Source organism: Hemitrygon akajei, chromosome 4 (assembly GCF_048418815.1).
Source record: "Hemitrygon akajei chromosome 4, sHemAka1.3, whole genome shotgun sequence".
In the NCBI taxonomy this organism is placed as follows: Eukaryota; Metazoa; Chordata; class Chondrichthyes; order Myliobatiformes; family Dasyatidae; genus Hemitrygon; species Hemitrygon akajei.
Window position 1 is genome coordinate 175,102,677 of NC_133127.1, and position 25,063 is coordinate 175,127,739.

Genomic DNA, 25,063 nt, shown 5'->3' on the forward strand with positions numbered 1-25,063 from the left:
TCAAATTGTTCCCTCCTACTGCAGTTGTATGCATTGTTTAATAGTGGTCAAGTGTGAAACAAGATCTGTTTGAAGAATGGAGCTTGTTCCTCCTGATGAGAAAAATCTGTGACAATCTAAAGTTTACCTGTTACATTGAGCAAGGATTTGACAATGAAATAATGCTTAAACAAATACAATAAAAGAAAGTGAAAATGTGGTTTAAAATTATCTCTCCTTCCAGTTAGTCACTCATTGTAAAAATGTGTGAGACAGTTCTATTTAACAACATATTTTGCCATCCAAAGCCCAGGAACAGTTTGTCAGTTCTTTTTTTAATTCAAGCTGCCGAGAAATTCCTAAGCAACACACACAAAATGCTGGAGGAACTCAGCAGTTCAGGCAGCCTCCATGCAAATGAGCATACAGTCGACATTTTGGGCTGAGACCCTTCTTCAGGGCTGGAAAAGAAGGGAAAGATGCCAAAATGAAAAGGTGAGTGGGGGGGGGGGGGCGGGGAAGGAGGCTAGCTAGAAGGTGATAGGTAAAGCCAGGTGAGTAGGAAAGGTAAAGGGCTGGAGGGTGGATCATAGGAGAAGGGGCACCAGAGGGAGGTGATAGATAGATTAAAAGAGGTAAGAGGCCAAAGTGGGGAATAGAAGAAGAGGGCACAAAGAGGGAAAAACTTACTGGAAGGGAAAATTGATATTCATGCCATCAGGTTGGTGGCTACCCAGGCAGAATATAAGGTGTTGCTCCTCCACCCTGATCGTGGGACAAGAGGAGGCCATGGACCAACAATGTGGATCTTCCCAGTGACCAAACATTTTAATTCCCATTCCCATTCCTTTTCCACCATGGCCTCCTGCTGTGCCACGATGGGCCAACCTCTCCATATAACTCAGACCCTCTAGGTCTAGCAATATTCTCAAAAATCGTTTCTGCACAGTTTCCAGTTTAACGACATCTTTCCTATAGCAGGGTGAGCAAAACCGTACCCAGTACTATTGCAAGCGTGGCCTTATGCAGCTTACTGCATAATGCCCCAATTCCTATACTCAGTGCCCTGACTGATGAAAACCAGCAGGTTAAATGCCCTTTTCACTACCCTGTCTACATGTGATGCTAATCACCTGTACTCCTAGGTCCTTGAGTACCATTACACTCCCTAGTGTTCTACCATGCATGGTATAAGTCTTACACTGGTTTGACTTTCCAAAATGTATCATCTCACACTTATCTGTATTGAAACCAATTTGCCACTCCAAATTGATCCAAGGTCCCCTACAATTTGCAATAATCACTATCAACAACATTTCCTAATTGTGTGTTATCTGCAAACTTACTGATCAGTGTTTGCACATTTGCATCCAAATCATTGACATATTTAACAAATAACAAGTGTCATAATACCTGACCCCTGCGGCACAGCACTAGACCTCCCTTCCAAGAAGCAGTTTTCAACCATCTCCCTTGACTTCCCACCTTGGAGACAATTTTGAATCCACCTAAATAGCTCTCCCTGAATTCCAGGGGATCTAACCTTCCAGACCAGTCTGCCATGGAGGTCCTTGTTGAAGCCCTTGCTCTAGTCCAGATAGACAACATCCAAAGCCCTACCCTCATCTACCTTTTTGGTTACTTTTTCAAAACATGCTAAAAGGTTCAACAAGCACGAACAGTGTAATGTTGACTCCTCTGACCCCTAACCCTAACCCTAATGCATGGAAAATAGACATTGCACACACTTTTCTATGTGCAGCTTCTGAACACATAGAAATCTCACATCTATCTTCCAGAATTGGATTAAACCATAAAGCACAAAGATTTTGCACTGCACAATAAAATAACTAAGCCTGTACTGCTTCGTAAAATAATTTTAATCATCAGAAAAGTTTATATTACTTGAGATATAATATGTGTAGATCATGAATTTCTGCAGGAATTCTATATGGAATTAATCTTTTAGAATAGATTAATTATTTTTGACATCAAATCATTGTCATACTAATGATCAGCCATGTCTTTGGCCCTCTATTTTCCTTTGTTGTCCAAATCAATCTAAAATTTTGGACTATTTTCTCAATCTTGTGTATTGAATTCCATTGGGTTACCGAAGGCTAAGGGCTGCCATTTTAAGGAGTGCACTTAGCAAATTATTCACCAAGACTTTCACCTTCTACATACCCCACTTATCTCCAACCAGCACTGGGCAGCCAGCATGTAGTGTGTCGGCATTGCCTTGTCCATTTTTGTGAAGGTTCCACCAAAACAGTGCTGCGTTCTAAGAAACAAGAGCAGTTTAAAATCAATAACAAATAAGCAAACCAAAAAAGCCAATCATATAACTAATATTCACCCATTGTAAATTTTGTACAAAAGGTTTCATTTACACAAAAAACATAAACATTCTTTTTCTGATGGCTATTATCATAATTAGCTTCATAACCTGAAAAGTTCTACTGTTATTATTATAAATGTTATAGGGAAAAGACCAGTAAGAATAACAAAAAAGTATGAGTTAAGTTTATAATATCAATTTATAGAAAACCTACAGCACAATACAGGCCCTTCGGCCCACAAAGCTGTGCCAATCATGTCCTTACCTTAGAAATTACCTAGGGCTACCCATAGCCCTCTATTTTCCTGAGCTCCATGTACCTATCCAGGAGTCTCTTAAAAGACCCTATGTATCCACCTCCACCACAGCCCATTCCACGCATTCACCACTCTCTGCGTAAAAAACTTACCTCTGACATCTCTTTTGTACCTACTTCCAAGCACCTTAAAACTGCCCTCTCATGGTAGCCATTTCAGCCCTGGGAAAAAACCTCTGACTATCCACATGATCAATGTCACTCATCATCTTATACACCTCCATCAGGTCACCTCTCATCCTCTGTCGCTCCAAGGAAAAAAGGCCAAGTTCACTTAATCTATTCTCATAAGGCATGCTCCCCAATGCAGGCAACATCCTTGTAAATCTCCTCTGCACCCTTTCTATGGTTTCCACATCCTTCCTGTAGTGAGGTGACTAGAACTGAGCACAGTACTCCAAGTGGGGTCTGACCAGGGTCCTGTTTAGCTCCAACATTACCTCTCGGCTCTTCAACTCAATCCCACGGTTGATGAAGGCCAATGCACCGTATGCCTTCTTAACCACAGAGTCAACCTGTGCAGCAGCTTTGAGTGTTCTATGGACCTGGACCCTGAGATCCCTCTGATCCTCCACACCGCCAAGAGTCTTACCATTAATACTATATTCTGACATCAGCCAAGGTTATATGATTCCAAACAACTGGTTTACTGATCATTACAAAATGTCTCTCTCGTGCTTCCTGCTCCTTCCCCTCTCACTTCCCCTTTCCCAACCTTCATTCCCCTCTCCCTGCCTCCTTCTCACCCTCAAACCACAACGGAGGCCCATATCACAATCAGGTCTATCATCACTCACACATGTTGTGCTTTTTGTTTGCAGCAGCAGTACAGTGCGATGCATAAAATTGCTACAGTACTCAGATTTTCTGCATCACGGTTCTTTGATTTTTGACAATAACTTCATGATGTCAGTTTGACTCATTGTGATAATCTTGGAAAGCTTGTTGGATGATGACCACAATTTTTTCTGGGCGATGGGGTTCGAGTTGGAGGCTTTACACTCCAAGTGTAGTGAATTTCATTATCACTGAAACCAACCTGGGCTCAGCCAGGTGTATCAGGGAGAAGATGGTCCAATCACTCCATGGCAACTTGTAATCCTGGGAAACATCGGCATATTCGGAAAGCAGGAGGTACTTTATGTATTAAGTACACTTGGGAGTGGGATTATAAAGATTTAAAAAGATTAGCTTTATTGGTGAGATGTACATTGAAACAAACAGTGAAATGCAACGTTTTGCATCAAATCAATGAGCAAGGATTGTGCTAGGCAACCCGTAAGTATCACCACGTTTCCAGTGCCACCAGAGCATATCCACAACCTACTAACCCTAACTCATACGTATGTATTTGGGAGGAAACCAGAGCACCCAGAGGAAACACACACAGTCAGGGGGAGAATGTACCAACTCCTCACAGACAGTGGCAGGAATCAAACCCCAGTTTTACATCTGGCATTGTAACGTGTTACATTGATCGACATGCTACCATGCCGTCCCAAAACATATGGCCTGTATGTTACCACTGTACAATTTGACACAAGTGCAAACATTCAGTGAGTATCTGTCAAGTGTTCAATGGCTGGTCTTTGAGAAAATCCAGACCTGCTTTTTTTCCCTGTAATGTTTTATTTATCCACTCACACAATGCAAGCTTTGCAGGCTGGTTTTCCATCCCTAATTGGCCTCGAGTCACTTCACAGGACTTTTAAGAGTTAACCACATTGCTTTGGGTCTAGATTTGCATTGAGGCCAGACAGGGTAAGCGTGGCAGATATCCTGTCCTGGAGGATATTTGTAAACTAGATGGGGGTGTTAAAACAACAATCTGCTAGTTTCAAGGTCATTACATGAATTTAAATTCTCCAGATGCTGTGATATATGAACATACCCCTCGATTAATGGCCCAGGCCTCCATAATAACAGCCCAGTAACAAGCATTATGGTACCTCAGCACAGAACTAGGCCTTTTGGCCCATCAGGTAAATGCTACCTATGAAGTTCCCTTCCACCTTACTCCCATTTACCATCACTTGGTCCATGTGAAGCCCCCTCAACAAGCTCATATGGAAACTTTCATGTTTACTGGCTCATTTAACAGTAACTGGACTCAGCGGTGAGAAGGCCACCTTTCTTAAACAATATATGTCGAGGGTCGGTATGATTTGGGTCCAACCAAACAGGAAAGTCGGGATGTTTCGATCAGCGGAACCCCAATTTGAGCGAATGCCGTGTAAATACTGACCATACACAATTATCCTTCGGAAAGAAAGAACAGATCGGACACCACATATAATTATAAATAAAATGTATTTACTAATTTCAGCTTTAGCAACCGGTTATTAAGAGGAGAAGAAAAAAAGATAAAAGGGCCCATTACAATTAAAACAGTCTAAATATGCGCATTGTTGGAGCTCATATTGTCCAAAAGCTGAGTACAACTGTTATTCACGGCACTGAATTCTCATCATCAATCACCGGTAGAACTTCCCATCCTGGACTCTTTTGTCTTGCAAAGAACTCCTTGCAGTCTAATTTTCCCGTCGGATAGAATCCTACGGCCATCTTTCCGAATCTTCTCCTCCCTCCAGCTCCTGCCAAAAAGACTACGAACCCACCAGTGTCCGTCACAAATCCCTCTCCATCCAGCTTTCTCTAGAACCTTCTCCCAATTCCACCCTCCTGATCGGCTGACACAACATTCCTAAGTTGAGCATCACAGCCTGAAACCCAATCATGGCAGCAAGAGGACACACTGCTTCTACAGAAAGCTACTAGACGAAATATCCTACAGCATTAGCAGTAAAAATCTTAACCAGGGCATTACATTCCCCTCCCCCCACCAAAAGTAGTCATGTCTTCATGACTTTGAAGTTTATCAAACCATTATTAATAACACAGTATTCAGAGGAGTTTCATGATTTCAGGGTTCTCAACCCAGTTGTAATTGGTAGTAACATATCTCACTGTGGGGAGAGACACAACACTCTGTTCCCCCAGTATATCATATGCCAACCTATCTGGTGGTTCCCTGACTCTCTGAGATCTTCTTATCTTGTCTTCAGCTTCTTCCCCATGCACCCCTCATACAATCGCTTCTCCCTCCTGCCATCTGGGAAAAGGCTCCAAAGCATTCGGGCTCTCATGACCAGACTATGTAACAGTTTCTTCCCCCAAGCTATCAGACTCCTCAATACCCGAAGCCTGGACTGACACCTTGCCCTACTGTCCTGTTTATTATTTATTGTAATGCCTGCACTGTTTTTGTGCACTTTATGCAGTCCAGTGTAGGTCTGTAGTCTAGTGTAGCTTTCTCTGTGTTTTTTTAAATTACGTAGTTCAGTCTAGTTTTTTGTACTGTGTCATGTAACACCATGGTCCTGAAAAATGTTGTCTCATTTTTACTGTGCACTGTACCAGCAGTTATGGTCGAAATGACAATAAAAGTGACTTGACTTCAGCCTCAGGTACTCCTCGTGACTGTTCCTGTCTACTTGGGAATGCTGCCCTCTGTCCATCACTCGTGCCTTCCAGCAACTCAGGTCCTCCTGTCACCTGACTGAGCTCAGCTTCATCCCCAATTACACTGGAACCCAGCTTCCCTTCGCTGTCCAGCATTGTGTTCGCCTGTCCACAGCTAGCCCCGCCCGCTACTTCTGAGTCAGGAAGATTCAGGAATCTCTTCATCAATTCTTGGGGAGTTTGCATATGGTAACACACACCACACCCCCATTTCCTCACCCTCTGAGTACATATGGCATTCAGTGATCAGGTCCTTCTCAGGTCTTTCCATTGATTGCCTTTCTGTTCTCCTTCTAAGCAGAGTTCTCCTAGTAGGTGTCAGGTTCTGGGTCAACGTGTACCTCCTACCCTAAGGGTAAAAGGCGATTCCCATGGAGAGTTTTGACAGGGCCATTCCTATCCCCTGGCTTCACCTGGAAAACTGGCACATTTGGCATCTGGCTCTTCACTGCCCAACAGTCAGCCTGCTTATTCTTCCTTGGCTGCCCCAAATCTCTTATTAAAACTCTGTCTCCAGGCATCAGTTGCGATAACCTAATCTTTTGATCATATCCCCTCTTGCTTGGTAGAGATGACTGCTAGCTCATAAGCCTTTTACAGTTCTCTTGTCAGACACATACTTAAAGGTACATCTTCTGTGGGAAGTCTTCACCACTGGCTCCAAAACAGAGACCGACAGGCAATCTCGCCTCGTGCTCGAACATCAGACAGTATGGGGAGTATCCGGAAACTTCATTCTGTGTACAGCTGTAGCAGTGGACCAGATGCCCAATATGCTGACTCCATTTGTTCTTTTTACTGATATCCAGGGTTCCAAGCATGTCTAACAATGTCCGGTTGAACCTTTCAGGCTGGAGATCACCCTGAGGGTGATAGGGCATGGTCCTCAACTTCTCGACTCCAAGCATGCTCAGTAACTCATGTATGAGCCGACTCAAAATCCCCTCCCTGATCACTGTGTCCTGGAGGCCATAATGAACAAACTACTTCTCCCATAACACTTTGGCAAATGTGGATGCCCTCAGATCCGTTGTGGGGAAGGCTTGAGCATATCTGGTGTAGTGATCAGAGATGACTGAGACATACGCAGTGTTACTGGAATCCATCTCTATGGAAAGGAAATCCGTACACACTAACTCAAGTGGTTTGTCACTCTGTAAATAAAGAGTGGCCCTTGTAGACAGCGTCTTCCTCTGAATAAATTGACTGCTCGACTTACAGTACTCTTCAACCTCAGGATTCACTCAGGGCCAGTAGAACCAACCTCAGACCAATCTGCAGGTCTTGTCAAGCCCCAAATGACCTGAATCATCATGAAGTGACTTCAACACAATCCTTTGATGCTTCTCAAGCAAAACCAACTGGGAACACTGAGGTCTGTCTGGAGGAGATGTGATTCCTCAACTCCAGTTTGCCCCATTCTCTCATCAGTGGGGGTATGTTGGGTGTTTCATCTTTTCAACTTGGGCCGTATCCCCTTTAACCAGAGATGCCCAAATGGTACCTATACTGTATAAGGTGCTGCTCCCAATTCCACTGCACTGAAGGCAGGCAACTGCTTTATATCCAGAGTGGTCAAGTTGCCATTTGCTTGTGGAATGGCACAACCAGAAGCTCCCAGGTCATCCACAGCTCTGTCAGGCCATGGCCTCGCCTCTGACTTGCCCACTGTGGAAAACTAGCACACTGCTTTAACACCAGAGGCAGGAACGCCCTCCTTCTCTCCCTCCCTCCGTTCTCAGCACCTCATGTCAACGTCGGGACAACACATCAGCATCAGTGTTCTGACTCCCCAGCTGATATTTCAGGCTGAAATCATAAACAGACAACGCTACCAACCAGCGGTGACCTGTAGCATCCAACTGTGCCCCCCAAGTTCGGGATATAAGTCAGTGGATTGTTCACCTCGACTAGGCACCATATAGGTAGTCACTTTTCAATGCCGTGAACTCCAATATGTGCATAGGGTAGTTTTGTTCAGAGGGTGACAGACTCCGGCTGATGAAAACAACACGTCTCAACTCTTTACCCTGGTTCTGATATAGAACTCCACCTAAACCCTCAAGCTGGTGTCGGTATGCAGTACATATGGCAACTGGTGCGGGTGCTTTAGTCAGCAACTCTTTCAGCAGCTGAAAGGCCTCGTCACATTTTGCATCCCATCTTTTCCCAAAAGGCTCCGAAGGGCTAAGATAAACTTTGCCTTCTTCTCCTTTCATTCTCCTCCATTTCTTCCCGAAGGGAGAGTAACCACACAGAAGCCGATTCAAAGGGAAGCTTCCTTTGGAGTAGTCCTTTACACATCTCCAGTAGTACCCAAGAATCAGAGGAGTGAGCATAGGGCATCCACATTCTTGGGCCTTGGCCGTATGGTCGCTGCCTCTCTCTTGGATGATCTGTAGCTACTCCAATCTATGAGTCTATGTGCCCGATGTAGTTGACTAACATCTTACAGAACTAGCACTTGTCCAGTGACAGTTTTAACCCTTCAGCTCTCAGGCGGTCTAGCATCTTCAGTAGCATCATCTCATGCTCCTCCACTGTGGACCCAAATAGTATGAGATCATCCAAGTGCACCAGCACCTCAAGCAAGTTCATGTCCCCAACTGTCTTCTCCATGACACGTTGGAAAGTAGCCAGTGCTCCTGATATGCCCTGGGGCATTCCTTCAAATTGAAAGGATCCAAGTGGACATATAAATGCCATTTAATCTTTATCAGTTTCATTCATGTGTATCTGATAATACCCATCCTTAGGTCTAATACACTGAACCATTTTGCTCAACTCAGGCAGGCCAGAGCATCCTCGATCCATGAAACAGTACACTGGTCGGGGATTGTACGTTGTTCAGTGTCTGATAGTCAACACACATTTGCACCTTCCCATTCTTGTTCCTAACCACCACTATGGGTGATACATAGGGACTCCTGGCCTCAGTGATAATTCCAGCTTCCTTCAGCTTCAGCAGATGCCGTTGAACATCTTCCTGCTCCTCTGCTGCTAACTGTCGAGACCTTTCTCTGAAAGTGGTGTCCTCTGTCACTCAGATGGTGTGGCGAGTACTCTTGGAGAAACCCATATCAAACTCGTCAGTAGAAAAGACATTTTTGAACTTCAACATCTTCTCCATTAGTTTCCTTTTCCATCCCTCGGGTACCTGGGAATCACCAACATTGAATAACTTTGCTGTAAGCGTTCCTGACCCAGGAGACTGTCTCTTGATTTTCTCACCGGAAAACACGACATTACGGTCACCGGGAAAAGATGTGCCATTGGCATCCCACGTCTGAGGGTAACCTCTCTCTCTGAGGTGTTCCTGACAATCACTGTCATCTTGTTTACATGTACAGCTGATGCTTTCTGCAGCTCAGATCTCACCAGCACCCCAGCAGGTAAGCGTGACTCTTCTTCATGATCCTCCGGAGCACCCACTAGGAGGGCCTTGGCATCCGGCGTTCCGGGGAATTTTGACTGTCCCGTCACTCTGGCAACTTCCCCAGGATGTAACACAACAGTTTTGGTCTGGGTGTGTCACACAGTTCCTCATTTATGCTCACCATCCTGCTTAGGAGGAACTTGCACCTTTTCAAAAGCAGCTCGGTGCATGGACAAGATTTTCAAAACAATTCTCACTATTTCTCTCCTTGAAAGCTCCCACGAGCCTTCTCACAATGAGAGTATTGGTTCCCACAATAATGGAAGCTTCATCCTTTTCAACCAGATCCGGACAGACCAACATTAATATATCAAGATTACTCCAGCATCTGCTTCTGAAAACTCCAGCTTCAATGACAAGTAACCATCACACAGGTACTAAAGCTCCGGGTTTCTAGGGCACTGAGTGGTGTCAATGGTAAATGCATCAAATAGCGGTTGTAAAAGGATCTGTAGACTAGAGTAACCTGAGAACCTGTGTCGAGTATGGCTCTGGCATAAATACCCTCACTCCGTATAGATACACTCGAGCTTGGTCCCACTAAGCCCTCAGGAACAGGGTTTTGCACTTCAGTGTATTTCTTCATACATTGGTTTGAATGTGTTCTCTCTGAGATGCCGGACTGTTCCCTTACTGGGTCCTTCTGAAATTTCCCGACCTCCTTTTCTGTTTAAGTAACCACTGGGTCACTTTCTGTCCTTAACACTCTCAATTGAAATGTCCATCCTCCCCACAGTTGTAACAGAAAATACCAGTTGCTTCCCTGGTCAAGAAACCCAGGTCAGTAGAGTCCTCTGCTTGATATGTCCTACGGGTGGGTCTGGTTTCCTGTTGGATTTGTCACGCTTTGTGGCAGCACGAGCTGACATTAACCGAGATGCCTCAGCTCGCAGGTTTTTCACTAACTCCTGACAAAACTCCCGCTTGTGTGGCATCAGCAACAGAGGCTACTACTGAGGGCTTGGCCTGCTGACAGAGGCCTCCCGCTCCTCCATCATGTTTTCCTCCTCTCTTACTTCTCTGATCAGCTCAACGAGCCAACGGGGGAGGGAGGTGTGTCATCTGAGACATTCAAACGCTTAAAGCAATAACATCACATTACAGCGCGCCCTTCACAACTTGCTGCATCCTTAATCGATTTATCTCAGCCAATTGAATGGCCCCTTTACAACACAAGTAACGCATCTGTCTCTCTAGCCTGAAAACGTTGGCAGCAAGTTTCTCCCCTTCCGCCTGGAATGTGTGGCTAAACTTCATCATAAGTTTTACTGGGCTGTCCGCCATGCCAAAACACTTTCTAACTCTTACATGCAGCCCACGAATGTGGCCAATGGGCTCTCTGCCTTTAAGGACCTCATGACCTCACCAGTCGGACCCTTTAGACTCTCTACCAGTCGCTGTCCTTTCATAGTATCTGAGCACTGCCACTCATCCAGTAACCGAGATGTCCACTCTGCCGAGGTCTCGTACTCCTCCTCCCCACTGGGGGTGGGCTTGACCCCACAGAACACTCTCAGGATGTGATAACTTTGGCTCTCTGCTGGTACACTTTGGCATTTATGTACCAGGGACATCATTGCTGAAACTAACTCAGAATTTTCACTCCTTGCTCAAGGACCCATTAGACCTTTCACATCAGACAACCCCTTCCCCTCATTTCACAGAAACGAGAACAACTTGTCCTTAACGTCCTCACCCTCAGTTACATGTCTCCCCCCCCCCAAAAGAATGGACGGCCCATGGCCCCACCTCTCCTGGTATCCTTACCCTACCAGGCAGTGCAACTTCAGTTACATCACTGCTAGTCTGGACTAACACGACATCCTTACCCGCCAATTAATCAAACTGCTGTTCAACCACCGTAACTTTCCCCAGTCTTTCATTGAACTTAATACTCTAATCAGCAATTCATCCGGGCCATGGATATCTGATCAGAACACAGCACTATTTGTGGGTCACCTCTTTGAATCGCACCAAAGCTTAATCCCTGTGACATCCATAATAAAGTACCTTAATCATTTTCCCCGACACTAATTTAAACATCCCAACGGCTTAATCAATTCTTAACAGCAATCACACAACAATGAGCAAATCCCGGACGAGCGCCCACAATGAAGCCCCCTCACTCAGCTCCTCTGGAACTTGGCTCGTTGGCCGGCTCTGCTGGACTCAGTGGTGAGAAAGCACCTTCCTTAAACAACATGTGTCGAGGGTCAATATGACTTGAGTTGAACCAAACAGGAAAGTTGGGATGTTTTGATTAACGGATCCGCAATTTGAACGAATTGTGAAAGTGCTGCCCAAACACAATTATCCGTTGGAAAGAAGTAACAGATCATACACCGCATACAATTATAAAGAAAATGTATTTACTAATCTCAGCTTTATCTACCAGTTATTAAGAGGAAAGGAAAAAGAACAAAAATAAAATGTGCACATCATTGGAGCTCGAATAGTCCAAAAGCTGGGTATGACTATTACTCAGGACACTGAGTTGTCATCACCAATCACCAGTAGCACTTCTCATCTTTGACCCGCAAAGCACTCCTTGCAATCAAGTCTTCCCATTAATGGAGAATGTGTGGAGCAGGTTAAGACCTACAAGTATCTGGGAGTGCAGTTAGATGAGAAGCTAGACTGGACTGCCAACACAGATGCCTTGTGCAGGAAGGCACAGAGTCGACTGTACTTCCCTAGAAAGTTGGCGTCATTCAATGTTTGTAGTGAGATGCTGAAGATGTTCTATAGGTCAGTTGTGGAGAGCGCCCTCTTCTTTGTGGTGGCGTGTTGGGGAGGCAGCATTAAGAAGAGGGACGCCTCACGTCTTAATAAGCTGGTAAGGAAGGCGGGCTCTGTTGTGGGCAAAGTACTGGAGAGTATAACATCGGTAGCAGAGCGAAGGGCGCTGAGTAGGCTACGGTCAATCATGGAAAACCCTGAACATCCTCTACATAGCACCATCCAGAGACAGAGAAGCAGTTTCAGCGACAGGTTGCTATCGATGCAATGCTCCTCAGACAGGATGAAGAGATCAATACTCCCCAATGCCATTCGGCTTTACAATTCAACCGCCAGGAGTAAGATATGTTAAAGTGCCGGGGTTAGGACTCAATGTAGTTAAATAAACTACTTAAGAACTTTTTAAAAGCTATTTATTAATGCTTTTTGAGAGAGTGATTTAGATGCATATCATATTTTTACTGAGTTAAGTATTGTATGTAATTAGTTTTGCTACAATAAGTGTATGGGACATTGGAAAAAATGTTGAATTTCCCCATGGGGATGAATAAAGTATCTATCTATCTATCAGATAGAACCCTACGGCCGTCTCTCCCGATCTTCTCCTCTCTCTGTCTCCCACCAAAAAGACCACAAATCCCATCTCTCTCTGCCCTGCCTTCTCTAGAACCTTCTCCTAATTCTGCCATCCTGATTGGCTGACACGATATTCCTAAGTTGAATATCACAGCCCCTTATCTTTACCCAGACCCAAACAAGCTATCAGCAGGACACACTGCTCCTACAGAAAGCTACTGATTGAAATACCCGACAGCATTAGCAGTAAAAATCTTAACCAGGGCATTACACATGCCTATGCTATTCAAGTGCTTATCTTTGTGCCCACTTCCACCAATTTCTCTCTCCTCTTGGCCAAATGGTTACAGTGTAGTGTTAAAGATATGGTTGACAGTTCTTGATTTAAGGCAAACTCAAAGCACAGAATCTCAAAAACCTTGAAATTAAAGTGAAACAGTCATCTTAGTCACTTTTGTGATCACAAGCCCTTGTTGGACATTGCTAATGTGGAATGCTACAAGTCAGATTCACTGTTTTATTGCCAAACAGCGGGGGTGGATGGAGGGGAGCTGTGTGGCCTTGGTTGTAGTGATGACTAGGCCTCAAACTGTGGTATCACCTGTTTGCTGCCACCCAGGAGAGAGGTGTTGGAGTCAGTGCGCTCCATCGGAGTATTGGAGTTAGTGTAGCATGGTAATCCGTGCTGGAGTTGGTGCTGTCCTCCAGTGTTCACTTGGCAGAAGACAAGGTGTATTATGTTCAACTGCAGACTGCTGAAACGTCCATGGAATCAAGGACTTGGACTTTTTTTTTGTTTGTGTGTGACTGTATTATACTACTATCTTATATGTGCTGTGTACTTTGTGCTGTGTGTGACTGTTGATACTGTGTTTTGCATCTTGACCCAGGAGTAATGCTGTTTTGCTTGATCGCATTCATGGGTATTCATGTATCATTGAATGACAATTAAACTTGAAATTGAAAGTCTGAAACAATTTGTGATTGTGCGTTCCTTTCTATTGAAAAAATGTGTTCGTTTTAAAGAGTCACAGAACTCTTCAGTATAATGTAGATTCAATTTTTCCATTTCTTGGCCATGTTCCAAAAAATATCTGCGGGTCCCTACTTTCCATGCTCTACTTCTGTGGAAATTATTTAAATTAAAGTGGGTATTTCTGAAGGTAGGAAGTTTGATTAGTGATCGTTGACAGAGTTGTTTTAATGCTAAAAATTTTTTGATTTTGATACGGATGTGGTTGTTTAAAGTCCCTTCATTGGCTTGTCTTTCCTTATTTAATAATCTCCTCCAGCTGTACTCACCCAATTCTGGCCTCATAGTTATCCCTACATTTAATTTCTGCATCACCAACAATAATCCCTTCCATCCTTACCATTTCTAATTCCTTCTTTCAGAACTTTTTTTACATCCTAGTTCTCAGTCTAGCTTTTGACTGCATCTCCTGCACTGTCAGTTTTTTTTCTTGGTAAATTTCCTGCAAAGTCCTTTGAGAGATGTTTGCTACATTAAAGGTGCTACTTAAAGGAAATGTCGGCTATTTAATCTGGTCATACAGCAAGATCAAGGGCTTCAATAACAGGATGTATCCTTTTAGGGTTATAATCCACAACATTTTTACCAGATGGTAAATTTGATAATGAATGGAATTAATTAAAAATGACAGCAGCTGCCCCTAAGGACTTCCCAGCCATCCAGAAACTGATCTGATTTTTACTGTGTTCAATGGAAATGCAAAATTCAGAAAGCAGGACGCTGACTCATTAGGAATATCCCCTCAGCATTTTTGAAGTGAGTGATTTGGCATACAAGCAATTGTATCAGTCCCACAATGTACTTGGCTGAAGTCTGATGCAGGCTCCAACTATGAACTCACTTCTCCTTAAAATGAACTCTTGTAACTAATTAGGTGCAGGTGAGGTGTGGTAAATTGCCCGAGAAGTTGGCTTGTCATATGAAGAGTGTTGGATAGCTCTGGGCCTATATTCACTAGAATTCAGAAGAATGAGGGGTGGCCTAATTGAAACCTATCAGGTGGTAAAAGGCCTTGATAGAGTGGATGTGGAGAGGATGTTTCCTATGCTGGGAGAGTCTAGGACCAGAGGATACAGCCTCAGAATAGAGGGGTGTCCTTTTAGAACGGAGAAGAGGACGAATTTCTTTAGCCAGAAATTGGTGAATCTGTGGAATTCATTGCCACAAGCAGTTGTGGAGGCTAAGTCTTTATGTACTGTATATTTAAGGCAGAGTTTGATAGGTTCTTGATTGGTCAGGGAATGAAGAGACATGAGGTGAAGGCAGGAGATTGGGGCTAAGAGGAGTAGCAACGATGAAATGGCAGAGCAGACTTGGTGGGCTAAATGGCCCAGTTCTGTTCCTGTATCGTATGGTCTTGCGGAGATCAACTTGATGGTGATGAGAAAGCCCTTCCCAAAATTACCAGTCATTACAGATGTATCAGATATCAAAACACAACTGTCCTGTGGTGCTGCAAGGCTTGTGGGGTGTCAGGAAAGGAGTTTATGGGGTGCAGAAAAAGTGACAGAGTGATCCCATATTAAAGTTTTGTCAAGTAAACACTAAACCATCTTGTGCACCTCGCCTACTCTTTTTGTATATAATGTTATCATAATAATATAATTGTATGCTCATATCATCACAAATCATATTTTTATTAATTTGATATATAATTATATATGAATGTACAAGTATAAATAAATTAATGATAAAGTAACATTAATCATAAGAAATATAACAGTTCTTATGTGCTCCTGTATTCTGATGTTAAAGATACCCACTGTCACTCCCTCCTCCCTAATGCTTTGCTTTGTGAAACCCAAATACATTCTATCAGTGTGGCGCCTATAATCTCTTCAGTTGATCTGTTTATTAATTACTAATTTCCTAGTAAGTGACAAAGTAATTATATTTAACTTGACTTCATAACTACAGATAAATTTTCCATACCTTACAATCTTAATATTATACAGCCCAACACATAATTGCAAAGATTGACAAAGAGAAATATCCTACAACAACACTTAACAAGCTCTTCAGGATGAAGCAATCCACATGATTGATACCTGATGCACCATCAATAACTCTCGGAGACTGGAAGTGAACGATAGGCTTTTATTAACAGCAAAAGGGAGCATGACATCTCGGAGACTGAGGGAGGAGTAGTGCCCCAATCGCCTTTATACAGGGGTCTGTGGGAGGAGCCACAGGAGCAGTCAGCAGAGGGGCGTGTCCAGACAGGTATACATAGTTTACCACAATACCCCACCCTCACCCTCATCATTCATTGCCTCCACCACACCTGAAGAGTAGTGAACACCATCCAGGGGTTCCCAACCTGGGGCCCACAGACCCCTCAGCTATTGGTAAGGCTCCAGGGCATAAAAAAGGTTGGGAATCCCTGGCTGGAGCTCCCAACCCTGCACCCTCTATCACCAAGAAGGACGAATGTTGTGGGCAAATGGGGACATCACCATTAACCTTCTGAATCACACAGCATGGTGATTTCAAAATAAATCACCGTTCCGTCACTGCCATTGAGCCTAAACCCTAAGTGAAAGGATCTTCGCTGGAAGCACTGCAGCCATTCAAGAGAGTACATCACCACCACTTTGTCACGGGCATCTTGAGAAGGGCAATAAACACAGCATTTTCCATAGATTAACTACACAAGGAAGCTTTTTGAATGCAGTTATAATCTAACAATTAATCTGCTGGTGAAACTCGGTGGGCTGAGAAACATCTGAGAGGTGGAGGGTGGGGAAGGAACTGTCAACGTTTCAGGTCAAGACCCTGCATCAGGACTCAGAGTGGAGCGAGGAGAGGTATGAAGATGAAAAGGGGCTGGAGGTGATTGGAGGACCAAGGGCTGGGGGGAGGGGTGGTGAAAAGCGATGGGCAGATCAAGCCAGGTAGGGAAGTGGGCAGGATGGAGATGGGAGACAAAGGAACCCAAGGTATCTAAGAAGATCAATGATTACACTAGAATTAGATTATGCTAGATGAAAATAATAACCAGTAATCTATTTTAGGATTAGCCTTGGCATTGATGTCAGCACAACATTCCCTCAATATTAATACAGAATTTAAACCTGTGACTTACGATAGTAGTAGCACACTGAATCAGTACTTTTTTTAATGAATGTTTTCTCCCAGACTCACAGCCTTTCTGCTGACTTCTGGTATGAGGAGACTGAGAAGGGGCATTGCTAATGTGGCTTTCGTTACATAAAGGAGAACTTTGTTTTGTAAATATAAGTGAGACGGACTTCTGTATTAAACAGGGCTGGCATCCGAGGAACTAAAATGTACATTTTCCAAATATTTGGAAAAATTGTTGTGATTAAAGTTTTAGGTCAATGGAAGTATCGAGGTAGGTTCACTATGTCTGGTATGCTGACCATTGCGGCTAATAGACTGTAAGTTACTGTTCAACCCTAAGGGCTCCCTGATTTTAGGCCAGTTCTGGGTCAACCATACTGGTCATCCTGCAATCTTAGATATCTGAGTACGAATCAGATTAACTATCACTGACGTATGATGTGAAATTTGTTATTTTGGGGTTGCAGTGTAGAACAAAGACATAAAATATGTAACTTTAAAAATAAATAACAGTACAAAAAAGGACTAACAGATAGTACTCATGGCTTCATAGGCCATTCACAAATCTAATGGCAGAGGGGAAGAAGATGTCCCTAAGTTGTTGAGTCTGGGTCTGTAGGCTCCTCTACCTCCTCCTGAAGACAACTTCCTTGTCACACAGTCTGAGACTCTGCCAGCAACAGTGGTGCCAGTGGCAACTTTATTGATGGCACTTGAAGTGTGCTCAGCCACACAGTCATGAGAGTAGAGAGAGTAGAGCTGCAGGCTAAGCAAGCACCCTGAGTGTTGATTTTCACTGAGGGTTAGATAATAGAAGATATCGGCTCTGACTGGTATCCTGATGGGCAAGTCATGGGTCCAGGGCCTCAGATTTTGAAGCTTATTGCTGCTGAGAGGGTGATGGTGTTGAACACTGAGCTGTAACTGATCAACAGTAGCCTGACGTGTGTCTCGTGGTTGTCTAGGTGCTCTAAAGCAGAGGGGAGAGTCATTGAAATTGTATCTGCTGTGGACCTGTTGTGGTAGTAGATGAACAGGTCCTTGCTCAGACTGGTGTCAATTCTAGCCATAACCAATCTCTCAAAGAACACAATTATGACAGATTAAATGCGACTGGGTGATAGGCATTGTGGCAGCTCACTCTGCATTTCTTGAGCACCGGAATAGTTGCTGCCCTTTTGAAGCAGGTGGGAACCCTAGACCACGGCAGTGAGAGAGTGAAGATGAGATTGAACAGTACTGCTGGTTGGTTAGCACAGGTTTTCAGTATCTGACCAGGTACACAGTCATGGTCTGATGCCTTGCAAGGGTTCATCCTCTTGAAGGATGCTTGGACGTCGGCCTCTGAGACTGAGATTTTAACTGTTATCCAGGGTGAGCAGAGATGGCTTGAATAGTTCAGCCACTCACCAAAACAAGTAACAATCATGCCTCACAGAGACCAAAACAAAACAAGAAACATTCTACTCACCTTGACAACAGGAACACTGAAGTTTGCATAGATAAAAGCAGTTGCCCCTCCGGCTTCAACACCACTCAACTGAAAAAGAACACAAGATTGAATTACCAGGGCTTCTCCACCATTAACAGTAAACCGATATCATGGCTGTGATGAGCCAGAATAACTTGCCATAGTCAGCTGCTATTGCATGACTGTTATTTCTATATCAGCATAGCAAGCTTGGCTGCTGGAACAATGTGACTCCGATCTGATTTATAGCAGTAATGATTTCTTTTAAAAGTCCACTTGGATGCAGATGGACTTCAGACATAATGAGGAGGAATTTCTTTAGCCAGAGGGTGGTGAATCTGATGAATTCATTGCCATGCGTGGCTGTGGAGGCTAAGTCATTGAATTTATTTAAAGTGGTGGTTGACAGATTCTTAAATAGTAATGGTGTCAAAGTTTAGGGGGGAAAGGACAGAGAATGGGGTTGAGAGGGATAATAAAGCAGCCATGATGGAATAACAGAGCAGACTTGATGGGTCGAGTGGCCTAATTCTGCTCCTGTGTCTTATGGTCTTATTTATAATCTAAATGCAAAAGGGAAGGATATTGGTTTCAGCTCATAATGTATTACTATTCCATATAAATGGGTAATAAATATTAACTGATTTTCTGGATGCCATGAAGAACTTCAAAAACAATGGGATATTTCTGAGTATCTTTTTCTGTTGGTAGTACCCTTCTGAAATTTGTGAAAATAAAACCTACATTTTCTAAATATTTGAAGAACTATAATGTATAAAGTTATACATTACAGTTAATGGAAGCATCAAGGTAAGTTCACGATTGTCCATGCAACTGAGAAACATTTGGATGGAGGACACTGCCTGAATGTGATTACAGGGTATACATTAATTTTGGCCTTGATCATTGAATCAGGTCTGAAGTGGAGAGGGAAGATCTCCTTCTGCTTTAATCTGATAGCTTATAAATGATTTAAGAAAGGGGTAATGACCAAATTTGCATCTGGAAGAGCAAATCGAATGGAAAGTTTTATAGACAATAGACAATAGGTGCAGAAGTAGACCATTCGGCCCTTCGAGCCTGCACAGCCATTCTGAGATCATGGCTGATCATCTACTATCAATACCCGGTTCCTGCCTTGTCCCCATATCCCTTGATTCCCCTATCCATAAGATACCTATTTAGCTCCTTCTTGAAAGCATCCAGAGAATTGGTCTCCACTGCCTTCCGAGGCAGTGCATTCCAGACCCCCACAACTCCCTGGGAGAAGAAGTTTTTCCTTAACTCTGTCCTAAATGACCTACCCCTTATTCTCAAACCATGCCCTCTGGTACTGGACTCTCCCAGCATCTGGAACATATTTCCTGCCTCTATCTTGTCCAATCCCTTAATAATCTTATATGTTGCAATCAGATCCCCTCTCAATCTCCTTAAAGCTCAAAGGGATCTCCTCCGAAAGCACCAAGCTACATTTGGGGTTAAATCCCACATTAAAGCAGGCAATGATCATGCCAGTTTCGTGGCTGTTGCTCAGGTTCCAAATGTGTATGACTCTTAAAGAATTACTTGAATTACCACGGTATTGAAGTGTGTAAGGCCAAGTGTGTGGAATTGGGATAGTATCGGTAGGTACAATGGGCAGCATGGCCATGAGGTGTGAGAAGCCAGTTTCTATGCAGTGCATAGCAATTACATAGAAAACATATTGTGATGACTATACATGAGCTCCAAGGTATTATACTACTAGGGAGTCGTGGTCCCCTACTTGAGTTCAGGTAGATAGCCCCAGAGACCCATCACTTCCTTGACAATGTCCTCAGGTTGCCTTCCTAACCAATTATCTCTCCATAGATCTTTTTCTTTCTCCCACCCCTCCTCTAATCTCTCCACCCGATAGCCTTCCCCCACATCTGCCCTGCACTCTTAAATTCCAAATCTTACCAGCCTAGCATTTCCTGTTCCCTAATTCCATCATTGTTACTCCACTCACATTCCCAAACAATGATGTCGGGCTGCACTGGAGTGGACCACGTTCTACTGACATGAACTATGGGCCTTATGTGTGGTGGCATTTTGACACTTGGCGGTGGTACGAAATGAACAGCAAACATTGCTTTAAATGAGAGCCATTCTGCAGATGCTGGAAATCCAGAGCAACACACAAAGTTGCTGGAGGTCAAGCAGCATCTACGGAGGGAGATAAACATCTGATGTTTCACACTGAGACCCTTCGTCTGGACACTGCCTTAACATTTTCTATCTGCCAAAGGATTTCTGGTCTTTAATGTTTTAGAGAATATTTTATTTAGTGGTCCTATTCAACCCTTTCATTAGGTCATCTGTTATGTTTCTAAAACCACAACACAATAAACTAACAGCTGGAGGAAACCTCTGGCCCTTCAAGCCTGTCTTGCCAGCTGATCTACACAGGCCTCTGCTCCTCCTCTGTACAAGATTCCCCACAACCCTAAACTCCTCTATTTTTCAAGGGTGTGTCTATCTCAGCTTTAAGTACTTCTAATGACCCAGCCTCCTCAAGTCTCTGGGGTAGAGAATCCCAGAGTTCACTTTTGTAACCAGACAGTAAATGGGTTGCATATTTTCACAAAAAGAAATTGGCGACATACAGTGGATGCATTATAGTGAGCTGAAAATAAAAGATCAATGCTTACATATATCATGAACGTCGCCACTCTGTTTCCCGATTTCAACCTGTACAGTGAACTGTTCGGTGACTAAGGCAGAACCAATAGAAAAAGAAACTTTTGAGTTATGATCAAATGCATTAATTTTGTGTGTGAGAACAGAAGCCTTAAAACCTTCACATCATGCACTGTTTATCTCTTTTAGAATGTTTTCCTGTTGTTATAATCTATTGTCAATTTATAGAAGAAAGAGCATTTACTGCATTTCATTAATGTGGATAGCGTTCACAATAACACGATTGGAACAGGAAGGACGCTGCTTTTGGATTATATTTTGAACTGTCCTGTGCTATCTACACATCCCTTTACCTTCCATGCAGGGTCTCTTTGGATTAGAAATCTGTGGTAATTTATCAAAGCTACAGGATTCCAGTGAGGCCACAGGCTGAAAGCGCCCACGTATGTGCAACCAAAGCTGGGCCAGGTCGACACCACGCAGAGTCAGGAAGCTGAAGTTCCCAGGAATGAATACTTGAAACATTTCAGCTCCCTGGGGCAGAGACTTTCAAACACTCCTGAACCGGTGCTTGAAGGAAGTTCTTTTCTCTTTAGCCTCAGGCGGCTGACTTCCCCTCTGAGATGATAAGCACAATTTGTCAATGCTGCTGCCAGAGGAAACACCACCATTATCCCCAGCACTGCCATCCAGACGAGGGCTGATAACAGCCAGTCCTGCCTCGTCAACACTCCTCAATTCCTCCACTGCCTCCAAATCCTCCGGCTGCTTGTCTGAAGTTCCCTACTTCCTCCGCTTGCACATTCGCAAGAATCGAGGGTTCCAAGTGACCCTGACTATATCCTCTCCGTCTAAGAGTGAACAATTTGCAGTCTCGGCACCATACCTGACTCTGCCTTATGCTTCCAAACCATTTTCACTATGAACACCTATTTGTATCTCTGTGACACTGCCTGAATCTGCCCCTACTACTAAATAGACTTCCAGTTTTAATCCCCCCTGCTCCAATGCACTCATGACCAGCCCTCTCTCCCACCCCACCCCACTATTGCGAATATTTACAAGGAGTGCTGCCACAGGAAAGCAGTATCAAGGCTACGATCTCTCCTCACTACCATCACCAGGCAGGAAGTACAGGAATCTTAGCCCCCGCACCACCAGGGTCAGGAACAGTTATAACCACACAACTTCATTCACTGATTCCCTAACCCACATATTCATTTTCAAGGAGATTTACTCATGATAATATTATTACAACTCAATAATACTCATCTCAGTATTATTTATTTACTTCTTTTTCTTTATTATTTGCATGATTTGTCTTCTTTTAAGATCTTTAGACCATAAGATATAGGAGCAGAAGTAGGCATTCGGCCCATCGAGTCTGATTCACCATTCCATCATGGGCTGATCCAATTCTTCCAGTCATCCCCACTCCCCTGCCTTCTCCCCATACCTTTTGATGCCCTGGCTAATCAAGAACTTATCTATCTCTGCCTTAAATACACCCAATGACTTGGCCTCCACAGCCACTCATGGCAACAAATTCCACAGATTTACCACCTTCTGACTTAAGTAATTTCTCCGCATCTCTGTTCTAAATGGACATCCTTCAATCCTGAAGTTGTGCCCTCTTGTCCTAGACTCCCGTACCATGGGAAATAACTTTGCTATATCTAATCTGTTCAGGCCTTTTAAAATTCAGAATGTTTCTATGAGATTCCCCCTCATTCTGATAAACTCCAGGGAATACAGCCCAAGAGCTGCCAGATGTTCCTCATACAGTAACCCTTTCATTTCTGGAATCATTCTCATGAATCTTCTCTGAACTCTCTCCAATGTCAGGTATATCCTTTCTAAAATAAGGAGCCCAAAACTGCACACAATACTCCAAGTGTGGTCTCACGAGTGCCTTATAGAGCCTCAACATCACATCCCTGCTCTTATATTCTGTACCTCTAGAAATGAATGCCAACATTGCATTTGCCTTCTTCACAACCGACTCAACCTGGAGGTTAACCTTTAGGATATCCTGCACAAGGATTCCCAAGTCCCTTTGCATCTCTGCATTTTGAATTCTCTCCCCATCTAAATAATAGTCTGCCTGTTTATTTCTTCCACCAAAGTGCATGACCATACACTTTCCAACATTGTATTTCATATGCCACTTCTTTGCCCATTCCCCTAAACTATCTAAGTCTCTCTGCAGACTCTCTGTTTCCTCAACACTACCCACTCCTCCACCTATCTTTGTGTCATCGGCAAATTTAGCCGCAAATCCATTAATCCCATAGTCCAAATCATTGACATACATTGTAAAAATTTAGCACATTGGTTGTTTGTCAGTTTCTGTTTTTTATAGTTTTTGATAAATTCTATTGAATTTTTCTATTTATCTGTAAATGCCTGCAAGAAATCGAATCTCAAGGTAGGCAATGGGTTAAATATACGTACTTTGATTTTGACTCTGTGAACTCACCGTTGCATAGTCAAAGTGTGGCTCATAGTGACCTCCAATCCCATAGTTGGTTACCTGCAGATACTCTGCGTATGGCTGCTGCACATTTAAGCCTGTGAGGTGGGCGATCCGTAGATCCAGCTTGCTGATCACTGGGTCCGCCGTTTCTTTCAGCCAGGTACTGAGAAGTAATATATAAAAAATAAATGTTTTATTCAGATGTAAGTAACTTGCTATTCTATTACATAACATACATGGATGGGAGTCGTGCGGAGTGCTATGGTCCAGGTCAATGGGGCTAGGCAGAATGATAGTTTGGCACAGACTAGATGGGCTGAAGGGCTTGTTTCTGTGCTGTAGTGCTCGATGACTTTATGACTATGCACTTCAGTCATTCAGGAGCAGTGCTGAAGGAATGCAAATCCCCATGAGGTCTCTACACATCCTCTGCCAGGCTTCTTTCAAGCACACAAGCACCGAACAAATTCTGAGGGAAAAACCAGTTATCATTCATCAGTACTTAAACCGGAAATGAAGTATTTTCCAGTTAAGAAAGGAACTTGGATTTCTACAATGTAATTTTAAAGCACTCCACAATCAATTAACTATTTTTAATTATGCTTCTGTAGGTGGTGCAGCCTTCCATTCTAGTATGTATTGCATCCTTTCTGTTTTATCTACAGAAATGATTGTCCACTTTGGATAGTCCTCTAAATTTCCTTTGCTTTCGTTCTCCCCTCCTTCATTTGCCTCCTTTACACTTGTTTTTGCCTGGTAACTACCCTAGGGTGCTTTGATTGCCACAGGACTGGTCACACCCATCTCTGACTTTCCTGTTCAAGACCCTATGAGCTTTTGTCCACAGCTTTTTAAACTTTTCCTGCAGTTTTCAGCATAGACTCCCTGACCTTCCCATTCCTTCATAAATTGTGCCACTCAGTTTATTTTGGCTTTTCTCCTTCTTTCCCCCATCACATTTCCCTGACACTTCACCTGTGAGTCGGCTGGTGTGGTATACTGCGTCCGGTGCTCCCGGTGTGGCCTTTCATATATTGGTGAGACCCGACGCAGACTGGGAGACCCTTTTGCTGAACACCTACACTCGGTCCACCAGAAAAAGTAGGATCTCCCAGTGGCCACACATTTTAATTCCACGTCCCATTCCCATTCTGATATGTCTATCCATGGCCTCCTCTATTGTCAAAATGAATCCAAACTCAGGTTGGAGGAACAACACCTTATATACCGGCTGGGTAGCCTCCAACCTGATGGCATGAACATTGATTTCTCTAACTTCTGCTAATGCCCTTCCTCCCCTTCTTACCCCATCCCTTATTTATTTATTTATTCATTTATTATTCCCCCCCCACTTTTTTTTCTCTTCCTCTTTTTTCTCTCTCTGCCCATCTCACAATCACTCCTTGCTGCTCTCCATCTCCCTCTGGTG

The 25,063-nt window shown here is 43.6% G+C and overlaps 1 protein-coding gene across 1 annotated transcript in view; it reads right to left on the reverse strand.

Moving 5' to 3' along the window:
* Positions 1-25,063, reverse strand: part of p4ha3 (prolyl 4-hydroxylase, alpha polypeptide III) — a 79,882-nt gene that overhangs the window by 10,112 nt on the left and 44,707 nt on the right. Inside the window, exons 9-12 of the mRNA XM_073044035.1 lie at positions 23,638-23,797; positions 21,170-21,232; positions 18,498-18,566; positions 2,167-2,263 (exon numbers count right to left, since the gene is read on the reverse strand). Of these exons, the coding sequence (XP_072900136.1) occupies positions 2,167-2,263; positions 18,498-18,566; positions 21,170-21,232; positions 23,638-23,797 (389 nt within the window). The remainder of the gene's footprint in view (positions 1-2,166; positions 2,264-18,497; positions 18,567-21,169; positions 21,233-23,637; positions 23,798-25,063) is intronic.